This window comes from Grammomys surdaster, unplaced genomic scaffold (assembly GCF_004785775.1).
Source record: "Grammomys surdaster isolate TR1022 unplaced genomic scaffold, NIH_TR_1.0 219, whole genome shotgun sequence".
Lineage (NCBI taxonomy): Eukaryota > Metazoa > Chordata > Mammalia > Rodentia > Muridae > Grammomys > Grammomys surdaster.
Window position 1 is genome coordinate 2,276,517 of NW_021604664.1, and position 19,250 is coordinate 2,295,766.

At 48.2% G+C, this 19,250-nt stretch overlaps 1 protein-coding gene across 2 annotated transcripts in view; it reads right to left on the reverse strand.

The window, feature by feature from the left end:
* Positions 1-8,385: 8,385 nt before the first annotated feature.
* The window catches only part of Traf2 (TNF receptor associated factor 2), a 24,100-nt gene continuing 13,235 nt past the window's right edge, over positions 8,386-19,250 (reverse strand). For both annotated transcript variants that reach the window (XM_028772814.1, XM_028772813.1), the window contains 7 exons: positions 19,023-19,184; positions 17,236-17,310; positions 16,457-16,531; positions 13,932-14,213; positions 13,184-13,361; positions 9,889-10,037; positions 8,386-9,157 (listed from right to left, as the gene is read on the reverse strand). In XM_028772814.1, the coding sequence (XP_028628647.1) occupies positions 8,939-9,157; positions 9,889-10,037; positions 13,184-13,361; positions 13,932-14,213; positions 16,457-16,531; positions 17,236-17,310; positions 19,023-19,184 (1,140 nt within the window). In that variant the 3' untranslated portion in view covers positions 8,386-8,938. The remainder of the gene's footprint in view (positions 9,158-9,888; positions 10,038-13,183; positions 13,362-13,931; positions 14,214-16,456; positions 16,532-17,235; positions 17,311-19,022; positions 19,185-19,250) is intronic.

Genomic DNA, 19,250 nt, shown 5'->3' on the forward strand with positions numbered 1-19,250 from the left:
CTTCAGACACACCAGAAGAGGGCATCAGACCCTATTACAGATGGTTGTGAGCCACCATGTGGTTGCTGAGAATTGAACTCAGGACTTCTGGAATAACAGTTAGTGCTCTTAACCACTGACTGCTGGCCATCTCTCCAGCCCCAAGTTTATAATCTTTAGAATACTAAAGCTACTATACAAAGAGAGATAGTTAAAATTGTAATAAACTAAAATACACTAAAATGTTCAAATAGCCATTCCATTATAGATAGGAAAACCAGAGAATAGTGGAACACAAAATCTAAACATATCAAACGTCATATAATATTTTAATTTTTTCTGAAACAGAATATCACTATGTAGCCCAGGCTGGTCTCAGACTTGAGATCCCCTGAAAGGTGGGAGGTAGATGTCTACCATTACACAGCTCAGATGAGTACTGAGTAAAAACTGTGATCCAACTCTGCTGTGAGGCCTGGCAGCAAGCCTGGGGCCTCCCTAAATAAAGCCTGCCAGCGGCTGGGTTAGAGAGTGGACATGTGTCACCCCAGAACCCAGGTCAGAACTCTTACTACTTTAGGCCATCAAAGTCAGCACATGGAGAGGCAGCACTGCCTGGAACAGTGCTCTGTGGAGAGGTGACTTTTAGCAAAAGCCTCAGATGGAGCAAAAACTGAAGCAGCCCAGGGCTGGGAGGCAGCCTAGTGACAGCATCTAAGACAGACAGATGCTGCTGGGGCTGTTGTTGCTGCACAGAACACTCCAGGAGGCACAGTAACAGGGTCCTTGGCTCTGGAGGTGAGCAGGGCCCAGAGAGTTGTTCTTGCTGTCCTTGGCTCTGGTTAACTGGAACCCATCTTGTTTTGTGGCAGTGCTCCAGTTCTGTCTGCATGCAGGTGTCTGTCTCTATAACCTGTCATGTTTGCTATGTGTGTCTGTGTCAAAAGCTCCACTTTTACAAAGACATCAGCCATAGTGGATTCAGAACTACTTTGATGACTTTTTTTAAACTTGCTCATCATTCTAAGAACCCTAGTTCCCATTCTGAGGGCCTGGTTCTCGGGTAGTGCAGGGTGTGGATTCAGCCTCTGACGATGGACAGGTGTGCGCCCTTCAACGGTACCCACAGAAAACCTACCAACTCAGACCACAGCTTATGTCACCAAGCAAATCTCAACACTTCCACTTTTAATTGAAGGCTGTGCAGCCCTATGTCTTAGTACATTCTACTGTTTTAACAAAACACCACAGCCTGAGTAGCTCATAAACAGAAGAAGCTTATTTCCTACAATTCTAAAGGTTGCAAGTTCAAGACCAGATGCAAAAACTTGATGCCTAGTGAGGGCTGTTTCCTAGGTAATCAAAGGCTCTCCTCTGACAAAACTCACACAGTGGAGGGCTGGGTATACTTCTTCAGGCCCACAAAGGTTCTATTTTCATAATCCAATCACCTCCAAATATTGTCTCTTTGGAGGCATGTTTCTACATATAAATTTGTGAGAGTCAAAAATCTTTAGTCCTGCCTGGCAGTGGTGCTCCACAGGGGTGGGGTGTCAGCTCACACAGGTCTGTTAACTGCAGTTCTCCTCGGCAAGGGTTGGACCTGGCAGCCCTACGTACAGTTGTGGTAGCCCAAAGATTTCCAAGATTTCACTAGGTACTGTCCTGATGGTCAGGGGGATTTGCTCCTGTAATGTCCAGTGTCCTCTACTGACTAACATCCTATGACAGCCAGCTGGGGTCACTATGGCTCAGCTGCTGCACAATCAACACCATGACCAGGAGTCAGCAATAACATATTTCAGATGTTTCTAGGGCTATCTTCTGGTGTTGGGCTATGGGGTGCGCATAGGCATGGGTCCTGTTGGGCTGAGTTGTGAGTCCTGTGTCTGCCACCCCAAGGGGCTGGGGCCGAGGCTCAGGGCAGCAGAGGTGCGGGAATTTGACTGTGTTCACTCCACAAGTACCTGGGCGGATGTCAGACTGTGAGAAGCCACAGGGCTCCACTCCAGGCATGGGGAGAACACAGTCTGGGGTCCCACAGGGATACCCAGGGCCAGGAGGCAACTGGGGACCGACTGGTCTCAAGCCCTTGGGCTCTCAGGCACCGCTGAGAGGCCTCAGAGATTGGGGGGGGGGGGCGTATATGGGCTGGAGCGACTTGCAACCGAAGGGGTGAGGGGGACGAGATGAGCTCCAGTGACGTCCTGCCGGGAGTGAGACTCTTGGTCAGGATGACTGGCTTGGCTGGGCCTCCATGGAGAGAACGCAGAGTTGTCAGTGGGAGATTAGACGGTGGCTCGGTAATTGACGACCTTCTCCACAGTCCCCCATAGCAGGCCCCAAAGATGAGAGGTAGTCCAGGTCTTAAAACATTTATTGTCATGGCAGAAAATGGATTAAGCTGTACCCCATATTCTCAGGACGGCCTGAGGTTAAATACCTTTTGCAAAGTGGAGGGTCTGGGAAGGAATGCTTAATTGGCTACACCTTCTGGCCTTTAGGTATCTCATGAATATGGAGATGTCTTGAGGCTCCGTGGCCTGCAGTCATACCCTCTACCTATGGAGGTGGTAGTAAGGGTGTTGTCCTACGTGCCTGAGTGGATTGATGGAGGCCTTTGGCCTTATGTCAGAAGCCTGGAGTCTGGGAGTGTGGCGGAATGCATGCCGTCCCTTGCAGGGAAACCTGTGAGGTCTCCAACCTGCTGGGTCTCTGGCCATCTCTAGCCAGTGCTCGACCAGAAACCATGCTGTCCTTTCATGGTCCTACATTCTGGTACCCTCACCACAGTCTCCCTGATCACCCATGGACCGAAATCCAGGCATTTTCTGGTCAGCTCTTCTAATCCTCCCAGCTCCAACCATTATCCAGTCCAGAAGCCAGTTCCGTTCATATGCACCAAATACATGTTAAAAGAAAAATTTAAAGGCATCTGTGGCCATCCATGGCTACACAGTGAGGACACTGTTTACAAACAAAACCAAAACCAAAAACCACAGAACTGCTTGGCTTGGTGTTGCACACCTTTAATCCCAGCACTCAAAAGGAAGAGGCAGACAGATTCCTGACTTTGAGGCCAACCTGCTGTACATACTCTAAGTTCTAGGACGGCCAGGGCCACAAAAAGAAACCTTCTCTGTCTCAAAACAAAACAGGGTGTCTGTGTCAGGCATAGTGATGCACTCCTTTAGTCCCAGCACTCAGGAGGCAGATGCAGGCAAATCTCTGTGAGTTCAAGGCCAGCCTGCTCTACAGAGCAAGTTCCCTACATCTTGTGCAAACAAATAAGGACCAACACAGCCAACTGTCCCATGAGGAACACTGTGATGACTAGAGATCACAACAGAGAACTGTCATCATCTGCTGTCAGCAAACAATTTTGAGAGGATTGGAGAGCATTTACAGAGCAAGCATAAGAACCTGAACTGCAGTCACTCAATCTCTACAAGTACACACACACATACACACACACACACACACACACACACACACACACACACACACACACACACACACCAAGCGCTGGAAGTGACCTGTATGGCTGTGGTGGCACACTCCGGAGGCAGGGGCAGTCAGACCTCTAAGTTCAAGGCCAGTCAGGTCTACAGAGTGAGTTCCAGGACAGCCAGAGAAACCCTGTCTTGAAAAACAAAACAAAACAAGCTGGGAGTGGTAGTGTGTGCTTATAATTCCACCACAAGGGGTGGGGGTGGGGGAATAGACAGGTGGTCCCTCCTGCTTATTGTCAACCTAGCCTACTTAGTGTTCCAGGCCAGTGATTGGTGCCTGAAGAGTACCTAAGCATGCCTCTCTCAGGAAGTACATGTGTCATGCATGTGACACACAAATCTGTGACAAGACACTGAAAACATCACCTACACAGAGCACTGCTAAACATCTCATCAAATCTAAAAGCTTTCCCTATAGAACAGACACAAGATGAAAAGATAAAGCTAAAAAAAATTACCAAATAAGTTATGTATTAAACCGGGCTTGCATTCAGAACAAAAGTCTCTCAAGTTCAACCCTAAGAATATATGCAACTTAAAAGTAGCTAAAACATAGGCTAATTTAAGCCATGGCAAGATAGGACATGTTGGTTAGTGGCTGTACTGAAAACACTGAGGCCCAAATGCTGCCGAGACTGTGGGGCAAGGAGAGCACAGCTTCCAGTGGCACTTCACTGGGAACACAGCCAGATTTAAAGTAAATTCTCCAAACCAGGGGGAGTGGCATAACCTGTAGCCCCAGCTATTCTGGAGGCTGAGGGAGAGGAGCTATTGAGTCTGAGATTAGACTGGGCAACATAGGCCTACCTCAATAAGCAAAAAAATGAGATGGAATACATTTTCTATGGGGCATGGTATTCTAATCTCAGCACTAGGGAGTCTAAGGCAGGAGGATTATGAGTATGAGACCAAAATGGACTACACAGCAAGATCCTGCCATATCAAAAAAAAATGTATTTAGAGTCTGGAGATGCACCTCAGGGAAGTGCTCACTGCACAGGCCCTTACTCAACATCCCAGCACCCAGCCAACAGAGGCAGGGGGATCTTTGTGAGTTTGAAGCCAGCCTGGTTTAGAGTGAGTTCCACGACAGCCAGGGCTGCAAGGTAAGACCCTGTCCCCCAAATAGAAGATAGATAGATAGATAGATAGATAGATAGATAGATAGATAGATAGATAGATAGATAGAAAGAATCCCAGCACTGTAGAGACCCGGCGCTGTGCTACAATCCTGGCATTTGAGAGGTGTCTCCAAAGTCAAACCGGCCACATGGACTTAGTACACGGCCTGGCAGCTCCAGTCCTACGGAAAACATTTGAGAAACGCAGCTTGCCTCATGACAATCTCAAAACACAGATGTCATCCTGCAAAAAACCTGAAAACCACCCAAGTACGTTCCCACAGGTAAGCAAACTGACACATTCACACAGTGGGGCACTAGCCTGGGAAGGAAACACATTGGACAGATTTGTTCTTGGGTTTTTTTTTTTTTTTTTGAAGTCTCATTATATAGCCCTGGCTGGTCTGAACTTGCAGCCTAGACTTGAACTCACAGAAATCCAGCTGTGTCTGCCTCCCAAGTGCGAGGATTAAAGGTATGTGCCATCATTCTCTGATACACAATGTTTCTGAGTGTGCTCAACAGTTTTATGTCAATATGATACTAGCAAAAGTCACCAGTAAGCAACAACCCCTCAAGGCCTCTGCATCTGCTCCAGCCTCCAGTTTCCTGCCGAGTTCTCGTCCTGACTGTCTTTGATGATGATCAGTGATTTGGAAGTGTAAGCTGAAACAGAGCCGAGCAGGTTGCTTTGGTCATGGTGTTTCATCACAGCATTGGTAACTTCAAGACAGGACACACTGAGGCCTTCACGGTGATGGCCAAGCCAGAGGTGGTTGATAGAGACACGTATCTATATCATGTTTACCATGGCGCTTACACAGAACTGCCCATGGCTTAAACTTTTCATCACTTCACCAAGAAGAAAATCTGATTAATGATGTTTAAAGATTCTCCTGACTATTTTAGTTATAAAGGTAGCAGACCAAGTAGTGGTGGTTCATCCAAGTGACAGGACTCATGACTTGAAGTGCTAGAAAAGACTGATGATTCACATGTAATAAAAAGAAAAAAGAAAAGAAAAACCATCAGGAAGGAGGCCAGTCCATGCCTGCAATCTCAGCACTCAGGATCTCCACAGTCCGAAGTCATCCTGCTCCATCTACAGTTTCAGGCCAGCTATGGCCACACGATGAGGGGAGGGGGGAGGGCAAGCAAGCAAAGAAAGAAAATGAGGGCATGGGCTATAAAGCGCCCACTTTGAATAGTTAAGATTACTAGTGTTATGAAGATATATAATTGAACACAGAGGGCAAAGGGGGCTCACACTGTTCCCCTGGGGCTGGAGAGACAGCTCAGCTATGAAGAGCACTTCTTGCCACTGAAAAGGACAGATTCTGGTTCCCAGCCCCCGTATCAGGTGGGACCATCTTCCAGGAATCCCACTCCTCTTCTGGCCTCTCCAGGCAGCTGCACACAGACGTGCATGCACATACACAAAAGGATAAACGCTCTAGAGGCTGAGGAGAAAGACACTAACAGCATGTGTTGCTCTCTCAGAGGACACAAGTTCAGTTCCCAGCAACCATGCATGCACTCACACATACAACTGGGTGTGCTGGTGCTCAGGTGGCAGAGGCAGGTGGATCTCTGTGAGTTCAAGGCCAGCCTGGTCTACACAGTGAATTATAGGACAGCTAGGGGTACATGGAGTGATCCTATCGCAGAAAAAAGTCAAAATCAATTCCTTGGCAGATTATGCAATAGTGTGGCCACGTACAAAGAGCCTGGTACTTTTTTCATTTTCTTTTTTTTCATTTTTTCTGGGGTTTGTTTGCATCTTTGTTTAAGGCAGGTTTTAAATGTAGCCAACACTGGCCTTGAACTTTCAATCCTTCTAGCTCTGTGCTGAGATTACAGAAACCATAACTGGCTATTTGACAGTTTCTAAAGAGCTGAATATACAACCTACTAGTTAAACTAGACTTGCAAGAAATGAAAATGTGGGCGGGGGAGATGGCTCGTGGGTAAGAGCACCGACTGCTCTTCCAGAGGTCCTGAGTTCAACTCTCAGCAACCACATGGTGGCTCACAAGCATCTGTAACGGGATCTGATGCCCTCTTCTGGTGTGTCTGAAGACAGCAACAGTGTACTCATATAAATAAATAAATAAATCTTAAAAAAAAAAAAAAAAGAAAAAGGAAGAAAGAAATGAAAATGTGTCCACACAAACATAGAAGCAAATCTTCCCAGCAGCATTTTATAGTGGTCAGGAAGTAGAAACAGTTCAAATGTCTAACTGAAATCAACCAATAAATGCTTTCTGTGTACACAAGAAAACATCATCTAGGCATCAAATTTCCTACCAGGCTGCGGAGATGGCTCAGGGGTTAAAGCCCTTGCTGCACAAGCATAAACCAAAGCTCTCATCTCCAGCATCCATGTGCTTGTCAGACAAGTATGGTGCTCTGCCTGCAACACCAGAATGCAAGAAGTGGGGTTGGGGGTGAGAAAGGGGGTGATTGCGGACTCTAACCAACTTCAGAATTTCACATGGGTTCCCACGTATGTATACACATGCACACCACACACAGACAAAAATACTAACAAGTTGGGCAGTGGTGGCTCATACCTTTAGCACTTGGGAGGCAGAGGCAGGCAGATCTCTGTGAGTTCAAGACCAGTCTGGTCTAGAGAGCCCAGGACAGCCAGGGCTACCCAAAGAAACCCTATCTAGCAAAACAGAAAAATTTCTAGCCTGCTCTAACACAGATGAATCTTGAAAACATCATGCCAAAAGGCATTATGATTCTATTTAAAAACTCCCAAATGTGGTGCACGCGTTAACAGGAGGTAGTGTTGAGGTTAGAGGGGGCTTTCGAGGTGTTATGTGTAGCAGGTCCCTCCTTGGCAGGCGATACACATACCTGCTTGTGAGCTGTCTCCAGTTTGGCAGTCTCTCTCTTCCCTACAGCTTATTAAGGAAGAGGACCATTCAACATGTCTCACTGGACAGCAATCTGATATACAAGGCATTGCTCTGAAGATCCGCCCCACCCGCAGGGAATCAATAGGCAGAGTGCTGACCATCTCAGCCCTACTGAGTTAGTCCTTCTTGGCTTCGGAGAGGTTCAGATTCTGTCTGTCACAACTCCTTTCCTCATGCTGCTCTATGGATTCTGTTCGTTTTGTTTTGGTCTCTTGAAAAAGGATCTCATTGTGTAGTACTGATTGGCCTTGAACGGATTTATTTCCACCTGCCTCTGCCTATTCAGTACGGGGACTAAGTGTGTGTGCCAGCACGCCCAGCCCTCTGTCGATACCTCTCTACTCTTCCCATTCCACAGTTCCAGCTCCTATGTGCTGGATGCACACACAGCAGGGATGGAACCCAAGGCCTTGAGCATGATAAGAGTGTTCTACCACTGTACTACACCCTCGGCCCCTCCATTTCCTTTTAAAGGAAAGAAAACACCTTAAATGTAACAGTCCACCACTTTGGGGCTGGAAATACAGCTGAGTTGGTAGAGAGCTTGCAGGAGGCCTGGAGTCCAATCCCCAGCAATACATTACCCAGGCACAGGGGTATACATTCCACCCCAACCTCACACTAAAGAGCAAACCAGTCCAGGACCCTGAGACAAAGGCTGTACATTGGCCAGGCCAAGGTCAGCCCTTCACTTCTACCCAGGCAGACTCACAGTGAAGTGGTCACTGGGCTTGAAGAATATAAGGAATAGGGGTGGCCAATATGAGTAACGCAGAAATGATGACCAGAGGGTCATCACTACCTCGATTAGACACAGCAGGAGCCTGATGAACACCACTCAGCAGAGACATCTGAATAGTTTAATCACTTCTCCATACAGGACACCTGGCAGGGCTGTGCAGACCAGGCAGGCCCGTCTCCAGTGAGTGCCTATGTCTCAGAGAGCTTCTCTCCTGGGCTACACTCTGCAGGTGCCTTCTCCCGTGCAGCCCCTACCTCTTTTCCAAAGGCCAGGGTGGGGAAGGCCAGTCACTCTCGCTCCTGGTGAAGCTCTGGAGGCAGCTCTGGAGGCTCTCTTTTGGGAGGCACTTTCTGAGCACCTCACCCGAGGGTCTCTCCCTTCCCCAGACAGAAAAGTCAGCAAGAGCTTTTCTACTGGAAAACTGAGGAGATCCCCAGCTGGTTCCACCAAGACCCTGAACTCAGTGGACCCAACTCAGTTTATCAGTTAAGAACCAACTGGAGGCTCCTTCCTGCCTTTCTGTGTGATGGTGATTGGCTTGAGGCTGAGGCCCTCCGCAGCATTCACACCAAGCCTGCCCACCCTTGTGTGGCAGGGCCCTGGCTGGCCTAACGTGGCAGCTCTCCACTGAGCTGCTATTCTTAGTAGGGGTGGCTAGAGTCCCGTTAGGTCCACAATAGCTTTGATGAAGATAGCATCATCCCGCACATAGGAATTCTTGGCCTCCATCTTGGACACAGGGCAGAAGAGGGGGCAGCCACTGGCAATATTCATGTCACTGACAGGCCTCTGGAAGGACGACGAGGTCACATCAGGCCTGAATGCATCGATCACATGCTCCCGGTTGTTATGGTCCAGCAACATCAATGTTACCTGAGATAAGTCAATCCAGGGAGGGCACAATGTGTTCATGAGTCACCCAAAAACACCCACATTAATCCCATCCTGCCTCTCCCACAGCAGTGTGACTGGATACACTGGCCAGTTTACTCAGCTTCTCATCCAGAAACTACACATGTCCATGTTGGTACTGCATGCTCACAGTACCTGGAAACTGAGGCTAAAGCTTAGTGCTACAGACAAGACACAGTATTCCCATGCGCTGTTTCTTTGTAGTGCTTGTCTACTTTTTTTTTTTTTTTTTGCTCAGATCCTGAAGCTTGCCCAGGAAGTACTTCACAAGAACGGGGGTCTGACCAGAGACTAGCCAGGATCTCTGGGCCTGCTAGTCCCCATCACTCGTTCTGCCCCCTACTGGCTTCTGAGGAGAGAGCTGGGCCCTGAGTGGTGAAGGGAAGAGACCATGCTCAGTATAGTCTGCTCTCTGGAGTTTCAATTCCTTAACCAAGGAAGTCCCTGGTTTTGAATACTGACAGAGGGGGCTCTGGCTGTGGCCTTCCCTTGAAGCATACTTCCCCAGGAGACATTTAAACATGTGTGGGCCATGAAGCCAATCAGGTGTCATAATCAGCACTGAGAATCACTGCAGAATCACAGCCCAATATGCATGGGTACATACACTGTCTTGGACAACCTGGCCACTTGGAAGCTGTACCCAACGCCACCCACAGATCCCCCTAGAATCCTGGGGCTGCCTTTTATACCTTCTGATTAAAAGGCCACTGCAAGAGAGCGTCATTGGGGCCTTTCATCACCACGAAGAAGAGAGACAGATGAGTTCCCCGTCCAGTGCCATCACCATTCAAGTAGACCCGTAGACACATCTTGTAGCCGTATCTGCTTGTGTAGAAGGCTGGAGGTATGGAGATGTGTCAGTGAGGACAGGGCAGGACATAGCTCCTCCACTCACAGCCCACCCTCAGAAAGATGAAAACATAAACAATCACTCAGCTTTGGCAAAGTATCAAGAAAAGGTTTTCCTCCCAAAGGAAAGCCCCCTTCCACCCAGAGCCTCTTGCCATGCACCTCAGGAAGGCCTCCAATCTCACTTCTTCAGGAAAAGTCATTAGTGTGTGCACTTGTGTGCAATCCTATGGGGTGGACACTGGCAGGGTGAGTGTAGAAGCCAAAGGTCAACTCTATGAGCCACTTCTCTCCTCCCAGATTTTTGTTTTGGTTTTTGAGATGGGGGTCTTTGGCCTCTGCCTTGCTGGTGCACTGCTGCCTGCTCTCTCCTACTGTCTTCAATGTGGGTTCCAGAGATTGAGCTTACAAATCCGGTCAGGCATCTTGCTGTGTCCCCCTTTAAACTAATAGCTGACTGATAATCTCAATAACCTCAAAGTGACAAGGTAAAAAACTACGCTGGCAACAACCCAGTAGCTGTGGTCCCCAAGAAAGCTCTGAAGGGAGACTGGGCCGCAGGAACCCTGCCTCAGCAGAAGCATCCGAGGAGCAGACACTCAGAACAGCACAGTCAACATTCCTCAGGTCCTACAGCAGTAGTTTTCAACCTGTGGGTTGTGACCCCTTAGGAGGGCACACATCAGATATGTACATTACAATTCATAACAGTAGTGACATTAGTTATGAAGTAGCAGCACAAGAATTGCTTGGTTGGGGGTCATCACAACATGAGGAACTGAACTGAGGGGCTGTAGCACTGGAAAGGCTGAGAGCCACTGTTTTACAGGTAACGACCAATAACCAGAACATGGTTAAGACTGCACAAGACAAGAACTGGCCGTGGTAACACAAGCTTCCCAACATGAGTTCAAGTTCAGCCTGGGTTAGATAATGAACTGAGTCCACCTTGGGCTATAGTGTGAAACCCAGTCTCAAAAAATAACATGATCTACTGTTAAGTACAAACAAAACATGGAAAAGTTGCATGTGAGGCTGACTGGGTCAAGGAATACCAAAGGCTGGAACAGCACTATCACTGAGCACCTTGATGGCACGTTCTAAGCCACTGTAGATGGGTGGCGGACCTCGTGGGAGCAGCACTCTTTGTACAGGTGCTTCCAATGAAACTCACAGCACAAATAACAGAAGAAAATCAAACTGCTCTCCTTGCCCTGGGGTAGGACCTGTCTATGAAGTTAGACAGCAAGCTTTTCTGTATTTGGACTCCAGGATTTATATCAGCAGCTCCACATAAAGTCGGCCTATTGTGGAGCTCACCCTCAGTACTCACATGTACCAGCCCTTAACACCCTTAGGCACCGGCCACTGCACGTGCGTAGAGTAGGTCTGCAGTCTTCCACCCCAAGCCCATTTGTTAAACCTCTGATACTGACTGCAGATGGTGGGACTTTCTCATGTGGGAACTAAGAAGAGGTTTCAGTCACGGAGGGAGGGTGTGACTGAAGAAGACAGTGGGCTCTCCATTCGTCGCAGCCCTCTTTTGCTTCCTAGCTGGGAAGTGAACAGCTCTGTGCCACAGGCTGTTTGTCATGATGTGCAGTCCTAAGTGAAAAGCAGAGTAGCCAGTCCTGAACAGAACTTGTAGAGCCGTGCTAAGTGTGTCCTCTTAGTGGAGAACCCAATAGGATAGTACTCAGCTGCTCTCCCGGCAGCTCTCAGCCAAGCAGCAGGACTAACCCATGCTCCCACTCATGGACTAAGCAAGCTAAGCCTCTGCAGCAGGTCTGCAGACACAGTGTTAAAACTGCCTTCCTGGGCTGTAGAGATGGTTCACAGGTTAAGAGCACTACTGACTGCTCTTCCAGAGGTCCTGAGTTCAATTCCCAGCAACCACATGGTGGCTCACAACCATCTGTAATGGGATCCGATGCCCTCTTCTAGTGTGTCTGAAGACAGTTGCAGTGTACTCATATAGATAAAAAATAAATCTTTAAAAAGAAACATCTGCCTTCCTGTTCCTTGTACCTTTGCCTACTACACGAACCTGACTCATCAACAATATTAAAGCAGACCTTCTACATAAACCAGCTTTTGCCTGGTTATGGGCCCCAGGAGACTGCTGCACGGGACTTGGGCTCCTGATGCTGGGCCCTTACTAGACTCACTGTGGAACTCCATTAATCTGGGCCTGCACTACCTACAAGTTAACATCTACTAAACCACCTACAGTGGGGGGGGGGGGGGGATGCCAATGGACTACCCAACTCTAGAAACCATATCCAGCACCAGGCTGCCCAAGCGGGCCTTGAGTTCCCACCTAAGACACTGGCTTTCCTAGTCTCCAAGTCTGTTTACTGCTAACCCTCGCTAAAGCCACTGTGAAGACTCACTACAGAGATGAAGAGAGTGCTCTGTCTTCCCAGGCAAGGGCAGGGACCACTAGAGTCAAGGTAAGTCCAGTAAGGAGAGGGTCTCCCAAGGGCTCAGCCTAGAACCTCTACTGTTGAGAAAGTTTTGTAAAGTAAGCCTAGAAAGAAATGAAGTGCAGGTGATGAGTAAGGAAGTAAAGTACTGAGCAGGAAGAGACTAACAAGGGAGAAAGACAAGGCTGGGCACTCACACCATCTGTGGCACCTCAGAGGTACTCTGAAGTAGACAGAAAGGCAGCCACAGTGGTACAGTTAAGAAGTGCAAAGCAGGGAGCACAAGGGAAGCCATCGTACCCTGAAATGACACTCACAACCTCTAGCACCTAGCAGCCCCTTTCAGAGGCGCTCCAGAGCGCCCCTCAAGAGACCTTGCAGGTAGAGATGAAGGAGAGTGAGGAACATTTTCACAGGACTCCTGCTTACAGTAAACCAATGCTCAATCCAATTGGGCAGGAGTCAGACAAGCTTGAAGCTATGACCCTGTTTGCAAAAGTCTGTTTTCCATTATCCACTCCAAAGCCACCATGCTCAAGTGCAGGTGACAAGGAGCATACACTGTGCACATCTAACCTGGCACCCGGTAGCTCCTCATGCCTAATCCCAGTAAGAGTTAGATGCAGACATTTGTGGTGCCAGTTGAGCATGAGCCCCGCCTCATTCTGGGACCTCTGACAGAGACAGGAGGATCACGAACACACGGTACCTGGGGAGAAGATAGCAGGTGTCCGGCCTGCTACAGCTTCCTGACGCTTTCTGGCGAAGTCGGAGATCTTCCAGATGAAGACCCCATCGTAGGTGGACACCTCCAACTCTGAGACCTTCTGCTCCAGGTCAGCCATGGCCAGGTCCTTGAGGCCAATGGTCCTCTCCAGCTGCTGCACCTGCAGAGCAGAAACCACTTACTCTCACCATCACATGCTGTGGGCCCTGAAACCCCACCTCCCCCACTGGAGTCTTTTCTGTCCCCAGTGTTAGGACCACGTTCCAAGGTCACATGGAAGGCTCCGGACGAACATGTACCCAGGCACTTCCCAGCCCCAGCAAGTGCCATGACTGAGGGTGTACCCTCCTAGGCCAAAAGAGCTTTCAGTCGTTAGCCCATCAAACGCTCTGACTGAGCCTCACAGAGCATGAGAATCAGAAAGCAGATGGCTAAAGCCCAAGTCATGCAGTGTAGATGGGTTCGACACTGTCCAGGCTCCAAAGATCAGGACTTAGTATTCCAGCTAAGTACAAACCTTGGTTTTTGTTTTTTTTTTTTTTTAGATTTTTTTTATTTTTATTTTTTATTTTTTTAGATTTTTTTTGAGACAAGGTTTCTCTGTGTAGCCTTGGTTGTCCTGGAACTCACTCTGTAGACCAGGCTGGCCTCAAACTCAGAAATCCGCCTGCCTCTGCCTCCCAAGTGCTGGGAGTAAAGGTGTGCGCCACCACTACCCCACAGTACAAACCTTGTTACTCAGGGCCTCGATCTTGTCCTGGTCTAGCCGGTGCTGCCGGCTACAAGCCTCTGCAGTCACTGCTACCCTTTCTACCTCCCGGTTCAAGACGCAGACAATGTTCTCAAAGGTGGCTATCTTCTGCTCCAAAATCTGGCACCGCTGTAGCAGCTCTGGCCCCACCTGGTTCTGGGCTCCTTGTGAGGCTTGGGACTCCAGGAATGAGCTCAGCAATAGGGCCAGGTGTTCCCGTAACCGCTGCAGCTCATGGTCCTGCAGGTTCTCAGTCTCCACCTGTGGGACAGAACAGGCAGCTCTTGGCATGGTGTTTGTAGACCCGGCCTAGACAGTGCAGTACCATGGGCCATACTGAAGGACAGAGGTCCATTAGGACTTGTGGTTGTTCCCTCAGGATGTGAGCACTCAGCTACTGCTCCAATAGCATGCCTGCCTGCCTGCCTGCTCCCATGCTGCCCAAAATGATGGTCACAGATTCTAACTTTCTGAATCTGTTAAATCCCAAACAGCTTCTGACTTGTATAAGTTCCCTTGGCCATGGAATCTTTACACAGCAACAGAAAAGTAATTAAGACACAACTAAGTACTTTTTTTTTTTTTTGGCTGTCCTGGAACTCACTCAGTAGACCAGGCTGGCCTCAGAAATCCATCTGCCTCTGTCTCCCAAGTGCTGGGATTAAAGGTGAGTCACCACCACCTGAGCATATTCAAACTTGTGTAAAAATTTTAAGCTATTACACTTCAAAATTACTATAACACCATTAGACTCTTAATTATGCTAATTAAGAAAGATAAACAGGTACAATGGCAAATGCTTTTAATCCTAGTACTTAGAAGGCAGAGACAGATGAGTTTCTATGAGTGCAACGCCAGCTTGGGCTACATAGTGAGAATTTGTCAATTAAAAACCAAACCCAACCTGGGCTGGAGAGATGGCTCAGCAGTTAAGAGCACTGACTGAGCCGGGCGGTGGTGGCGCACGCCTTTAATCCCAGCACTTGGGAGGCAGAGGCAGGTGGATTTCTGAGTTTGAGGCCAGCCTGGTTTACAGAGTGAGTTCCAGGACAGCCAGGGCTACACAGAGAAACCCTGTCTCGAAAAACCAAAAAAAAAAAAAAAAAGAGCACTGACTGCTCTTCCAGAGGTCCTGAGTTCAATTCCCAGAAACTACATGGCGGCTCACAACCATCTATAGTGGGATCTGATGCCCTTTTCTGGTGTGTCTGAAGACAGTGACAATGCACTCACATATATAAAACAAGTAAATAAATATTAAAAAAAAATTAAAAAATAAAACAAACCCAACCTAAAACAAAACTAGGGCTGGTGAGCTGGCTTAGCATGTAACTGTGCTGTCTCCAAGCCTGATAACTTGAGTTTAGTTCCCGGAACCAATATGCTGGAAGGACAGAACCAAGTCTAAAAGCTGTCTGCTGGTTTCATGTGTATGCTGCCATGGCTTACATATACACACCCAAAAATGTAACAAAAAATTAAAAACATAACAAACTAATTTTACAAAGACATACTCAAAATGTAAGCAAAAAAAAGCAAGACATCTGTGTTCCCAGTTGGAGGCACAGCCACCCAGACAATAGGAGGCGTAAGAGGCTGCACTGCATCTCCCAGGACAGGAGCTAGTTGGCTTAGTGGCTTCCCCAGCAGGGGTCAGCAAGGTTCCCACAAACAACGTCAGAGATTAAACGGAGCTCCCCATGAACTGAACTGAAGCCGCACAGATCCTAGGATCAAGGTGACAGCAGCTCAGTTTCCTGGTAGCTTCTAATCTACTTTCTGCAGGGAACTCAGCTGCCTTGGAACGGAGGTTGTAACTGTCCCCACTACTCAATACAAGAGAGCAGAGATATCCCTGTCCCAGACACTGTGTCCTCAGTTTGCCTCCTCCTCTTCCCTGAATGCTCACATCCTATAGGCCCTATATGGACCAGCACGTGTTCACGTGTCATGACGGGACGTGGGGGCTCCCACTGTATAGAGAAAGAGGGACAACACAGAAGTAGCCTGTGACAGGGTGAAAATGAGGGGGCAAGACAGGCTAACACAAAAAGCCTGTGTCCAGGCAGGAGATGATGAGGTGGCAGGACAGCAGATGGAGGGACAGGATCCATCTGCCAACAGCCAAGGATTTGTCAGCATGCGTGCGAAATATGAGACAAGCAGAGGATCTGCCAATCTCTGGGCATGGGGCTTTAGCTAGACGGCTGAGCAATCAGTGTGCTTTCCTCTCATGGGAGAGACGAGAGGAGGGGGACAGTAAGGAGGCAGAAGACCAAGGTGCGTCCCTAAGGTCTCTGCTAGGCATCCTGAAGACACAAGGTGCCAGCAACACAGATACTTGGGTGTTTTCAGATCTCAAGAGGGCAAGGCTGGAAGGAAGGGGTGCTGAGAGATAACAGAGAGGCAGGAAGAACCTACGAGGAGCCAGAGCTAGAGACTGTTTATCATAAGGAAAAGACCCACTCAGGTTCCTAGTCCCTAAGAGCAGAGCCGTGGCCTACCATCTCTGAACAGCCGATGGTGTGGAATCTGCAGAGAACCCGGCACTTGTTGCATGCTCTAACATGGTCCTGAAACTGGAACGTAAGGATGAAATTATTAAAGGTTGCCACAGACAGACAGACAGACAGACAGACAGACACACAGACAAACACGAAACTCATTATTTGGGGTAACTAAATCTATGTCATTGGGCCATGGTCATTCATACTCAATTCAAAAGTAAACTGTCTTATTTCTTTGTGGTGAGAGGTGTATTTCTCTTATCAAGAGGGAAGCCCAGCTCAAGGGGAGAAAGCTTTGAAGTCCTGAATTCCAACCCCACACTACACCCCCCGAAAAAGCAACTTGCCCAACAGTTAACAATATAAACCATGATTATCGGTGTATGGCTTTAATACCAGCAACTCCACAATTGGAGACAGGAGGATCAGAAGTTCAAGGTTATCCTTTGCTATACATTAAGTTCCAGGCCAGCCTGGGCTACATAAAATTCTGGTGGGGGTGTGGGGTGATGGGGGAATATCAGACATGGTGAAACATGTGGTTAAGGCAAATCTCCATGACTTTAAGACCAGCCTGGTCTACATAGCAGGTTCTAGGCACTCAGGGCTATTAGTAAGACTCCACCTCAAAACAAATGAATAACAACAAAAAAATTCAAATGAATATTGGAGGATAAGCCACCATGCCCAAGAACACACCCATCCTAGCAATAGCACATAAACTTCGCTTTGCTGCTTCTGATCATAAACCACCCACATGGAAGGAAATGCTTTACCTTCTCCCGAGAGATCTTCTTCTTGCCACAGCCATCACAGGTCAAGGGAAACTTGGGGCAGACCTCATAGTGTACCTTAAAGAGAAACAGGAGCATTAGTTGGGGAAGCCAACACCATGACAGGGCAGTACAGGAGGAGGGGAGACAGGAAGTACAGAAGGTAGCAGCCAGCACCTAGGAGGAGCCTGATGCGCTCATGGTCCCTCTGACTCTCTCTCTGAAAGCTGTTTAACTCCAAGTGAGAGCCTACAGGCACCCTCACGAATTCAGACTTACGAATTCCTTCCTCTGTAGCCTCCAGAAAACATGAAAGAGATAGGGAAGAGCGAACACCATCACCGTACAAACCATCGCGAACAAAGTGTCCATGTAGAGAGCAATGGCTGTGCAGGACTTTGTAACCACTAGGCCATCCCGTCCTCACACGGCCCCAATGGCACAGGCAAACTGCCTTGAGGACAGACCCTGGTAAGCCACTACAGAGTACCCACCATCCAGTGTCATACAAAAGAACAACATAGTGCCAACACCCAGGATGTGGACAGCAAATTCAGTAGGCAGCCGAGAAAGAGATGCTGATGTCCCCGGTTCCAACAAATGTGAGTGAAGGCTACCTTCACACAGTGGGCATGTGGGCAAGCCAGAAAAGGGACACAGTAAACCTTGTCACATTTTAAATGTGCTCTGGCTTTCAAGTATCCCCCAAAGATCTACATGTTGAAGCTTGGTCCCTAACACAGGACTGTGAGTGGGCATGTGATGCAATCTAAGAGGTGGGATCAAATGACAATTCCTTCGGCCACTGGGTGCATGCTCTCACAGGAGACAAGAGACCTCAATCCCGTCCTCTCTTTCACTCCAAAGACAAGACACCTTTTCTCTGTGGAAAGGGACCATCTCAGGCACTTGATCAAGTGATGGCATGCTACCACTGATAAAACAACCTGAACTCCATAGATGAAATGAGAACCTGTCTCACACTATCCAATCAGGTCTGCTCAGTAACAGTCTGGAGCAGTGACACAGCTGCTCAATCATAATGCTGTCTTCTCTGCCTTCTGTCCTTCAACTTTTCTAAAATAAGACCTATTTTTCTTGTTGTTTGGACATGACAGGGTCTTACCATACAGTCCAGGCTGACCTCAACCTCCTGAGGACTGTGATTATAGCCAAGTCACCACACTCAGGTCTAAATATCTGAAAATTCTTTTAGCACTATATGGTCACACAAGCCATTAATCCCAGTATTTTAGAGGCAGAACCACAAGGATCTCTGTAAGTTTGAGGCCAGCCTGGTCTACATAGCAAGTTCCAGTTCAGGGAAGGCTACAGGTGAGAACCTGTCTCAAAATATACATGTATATAGTTCTAGATTTATTTATCTTGAATGTATGAGTGTTTTACCTGGTAAACCGTGTGTTTGCCTGGTGCACACAGAAGAGAGAACAGGGTACTGGATCTCCTGGAACTGGTGCTAGGGACTGCTGTGAGCTACTTTGTGGGTGCTGTGACCTGAACTCAGGTCCTCTGAAAGAGCAACTACTAACCATTTGTACATTCCCTTTAAAAAATCGTTTCCTGAATTTTTTGTATTTTATAAACCACTTTTTAAAGTAAGTCAGTACTAATTACCTACTAAAACCCAGTTCCACCAAGAACCTTCTAACCTCCATGGTACCACGGAGGCAAATATGAAGAAGTTAAGCAAACTCCAACCATGGCAGCAAACGCTTAGCTAAATACCCATGCTGTAGACACTGCCTCCTAGGCCGTCCCGCCCAGCGCACCTCCAGGTCCGCATGGCTACAGGGTGCCCTGCAGTGCTGGCAGCTCAGGCTCCTTTTGGGGCACTCCTGTTCAGTGTGGTGCTTCTTCTCGCTGAGGCGGACCAGGCCTTTACATGCAGGACACTCAGTCAGCAGGAATGGGCACAACCCTTCATGGCAGCTCTGGCAAAAGAAGAAAGTATATGAAGACAGCACACAGGCCTGCAGGTAGCCACCGCACATGCAAGT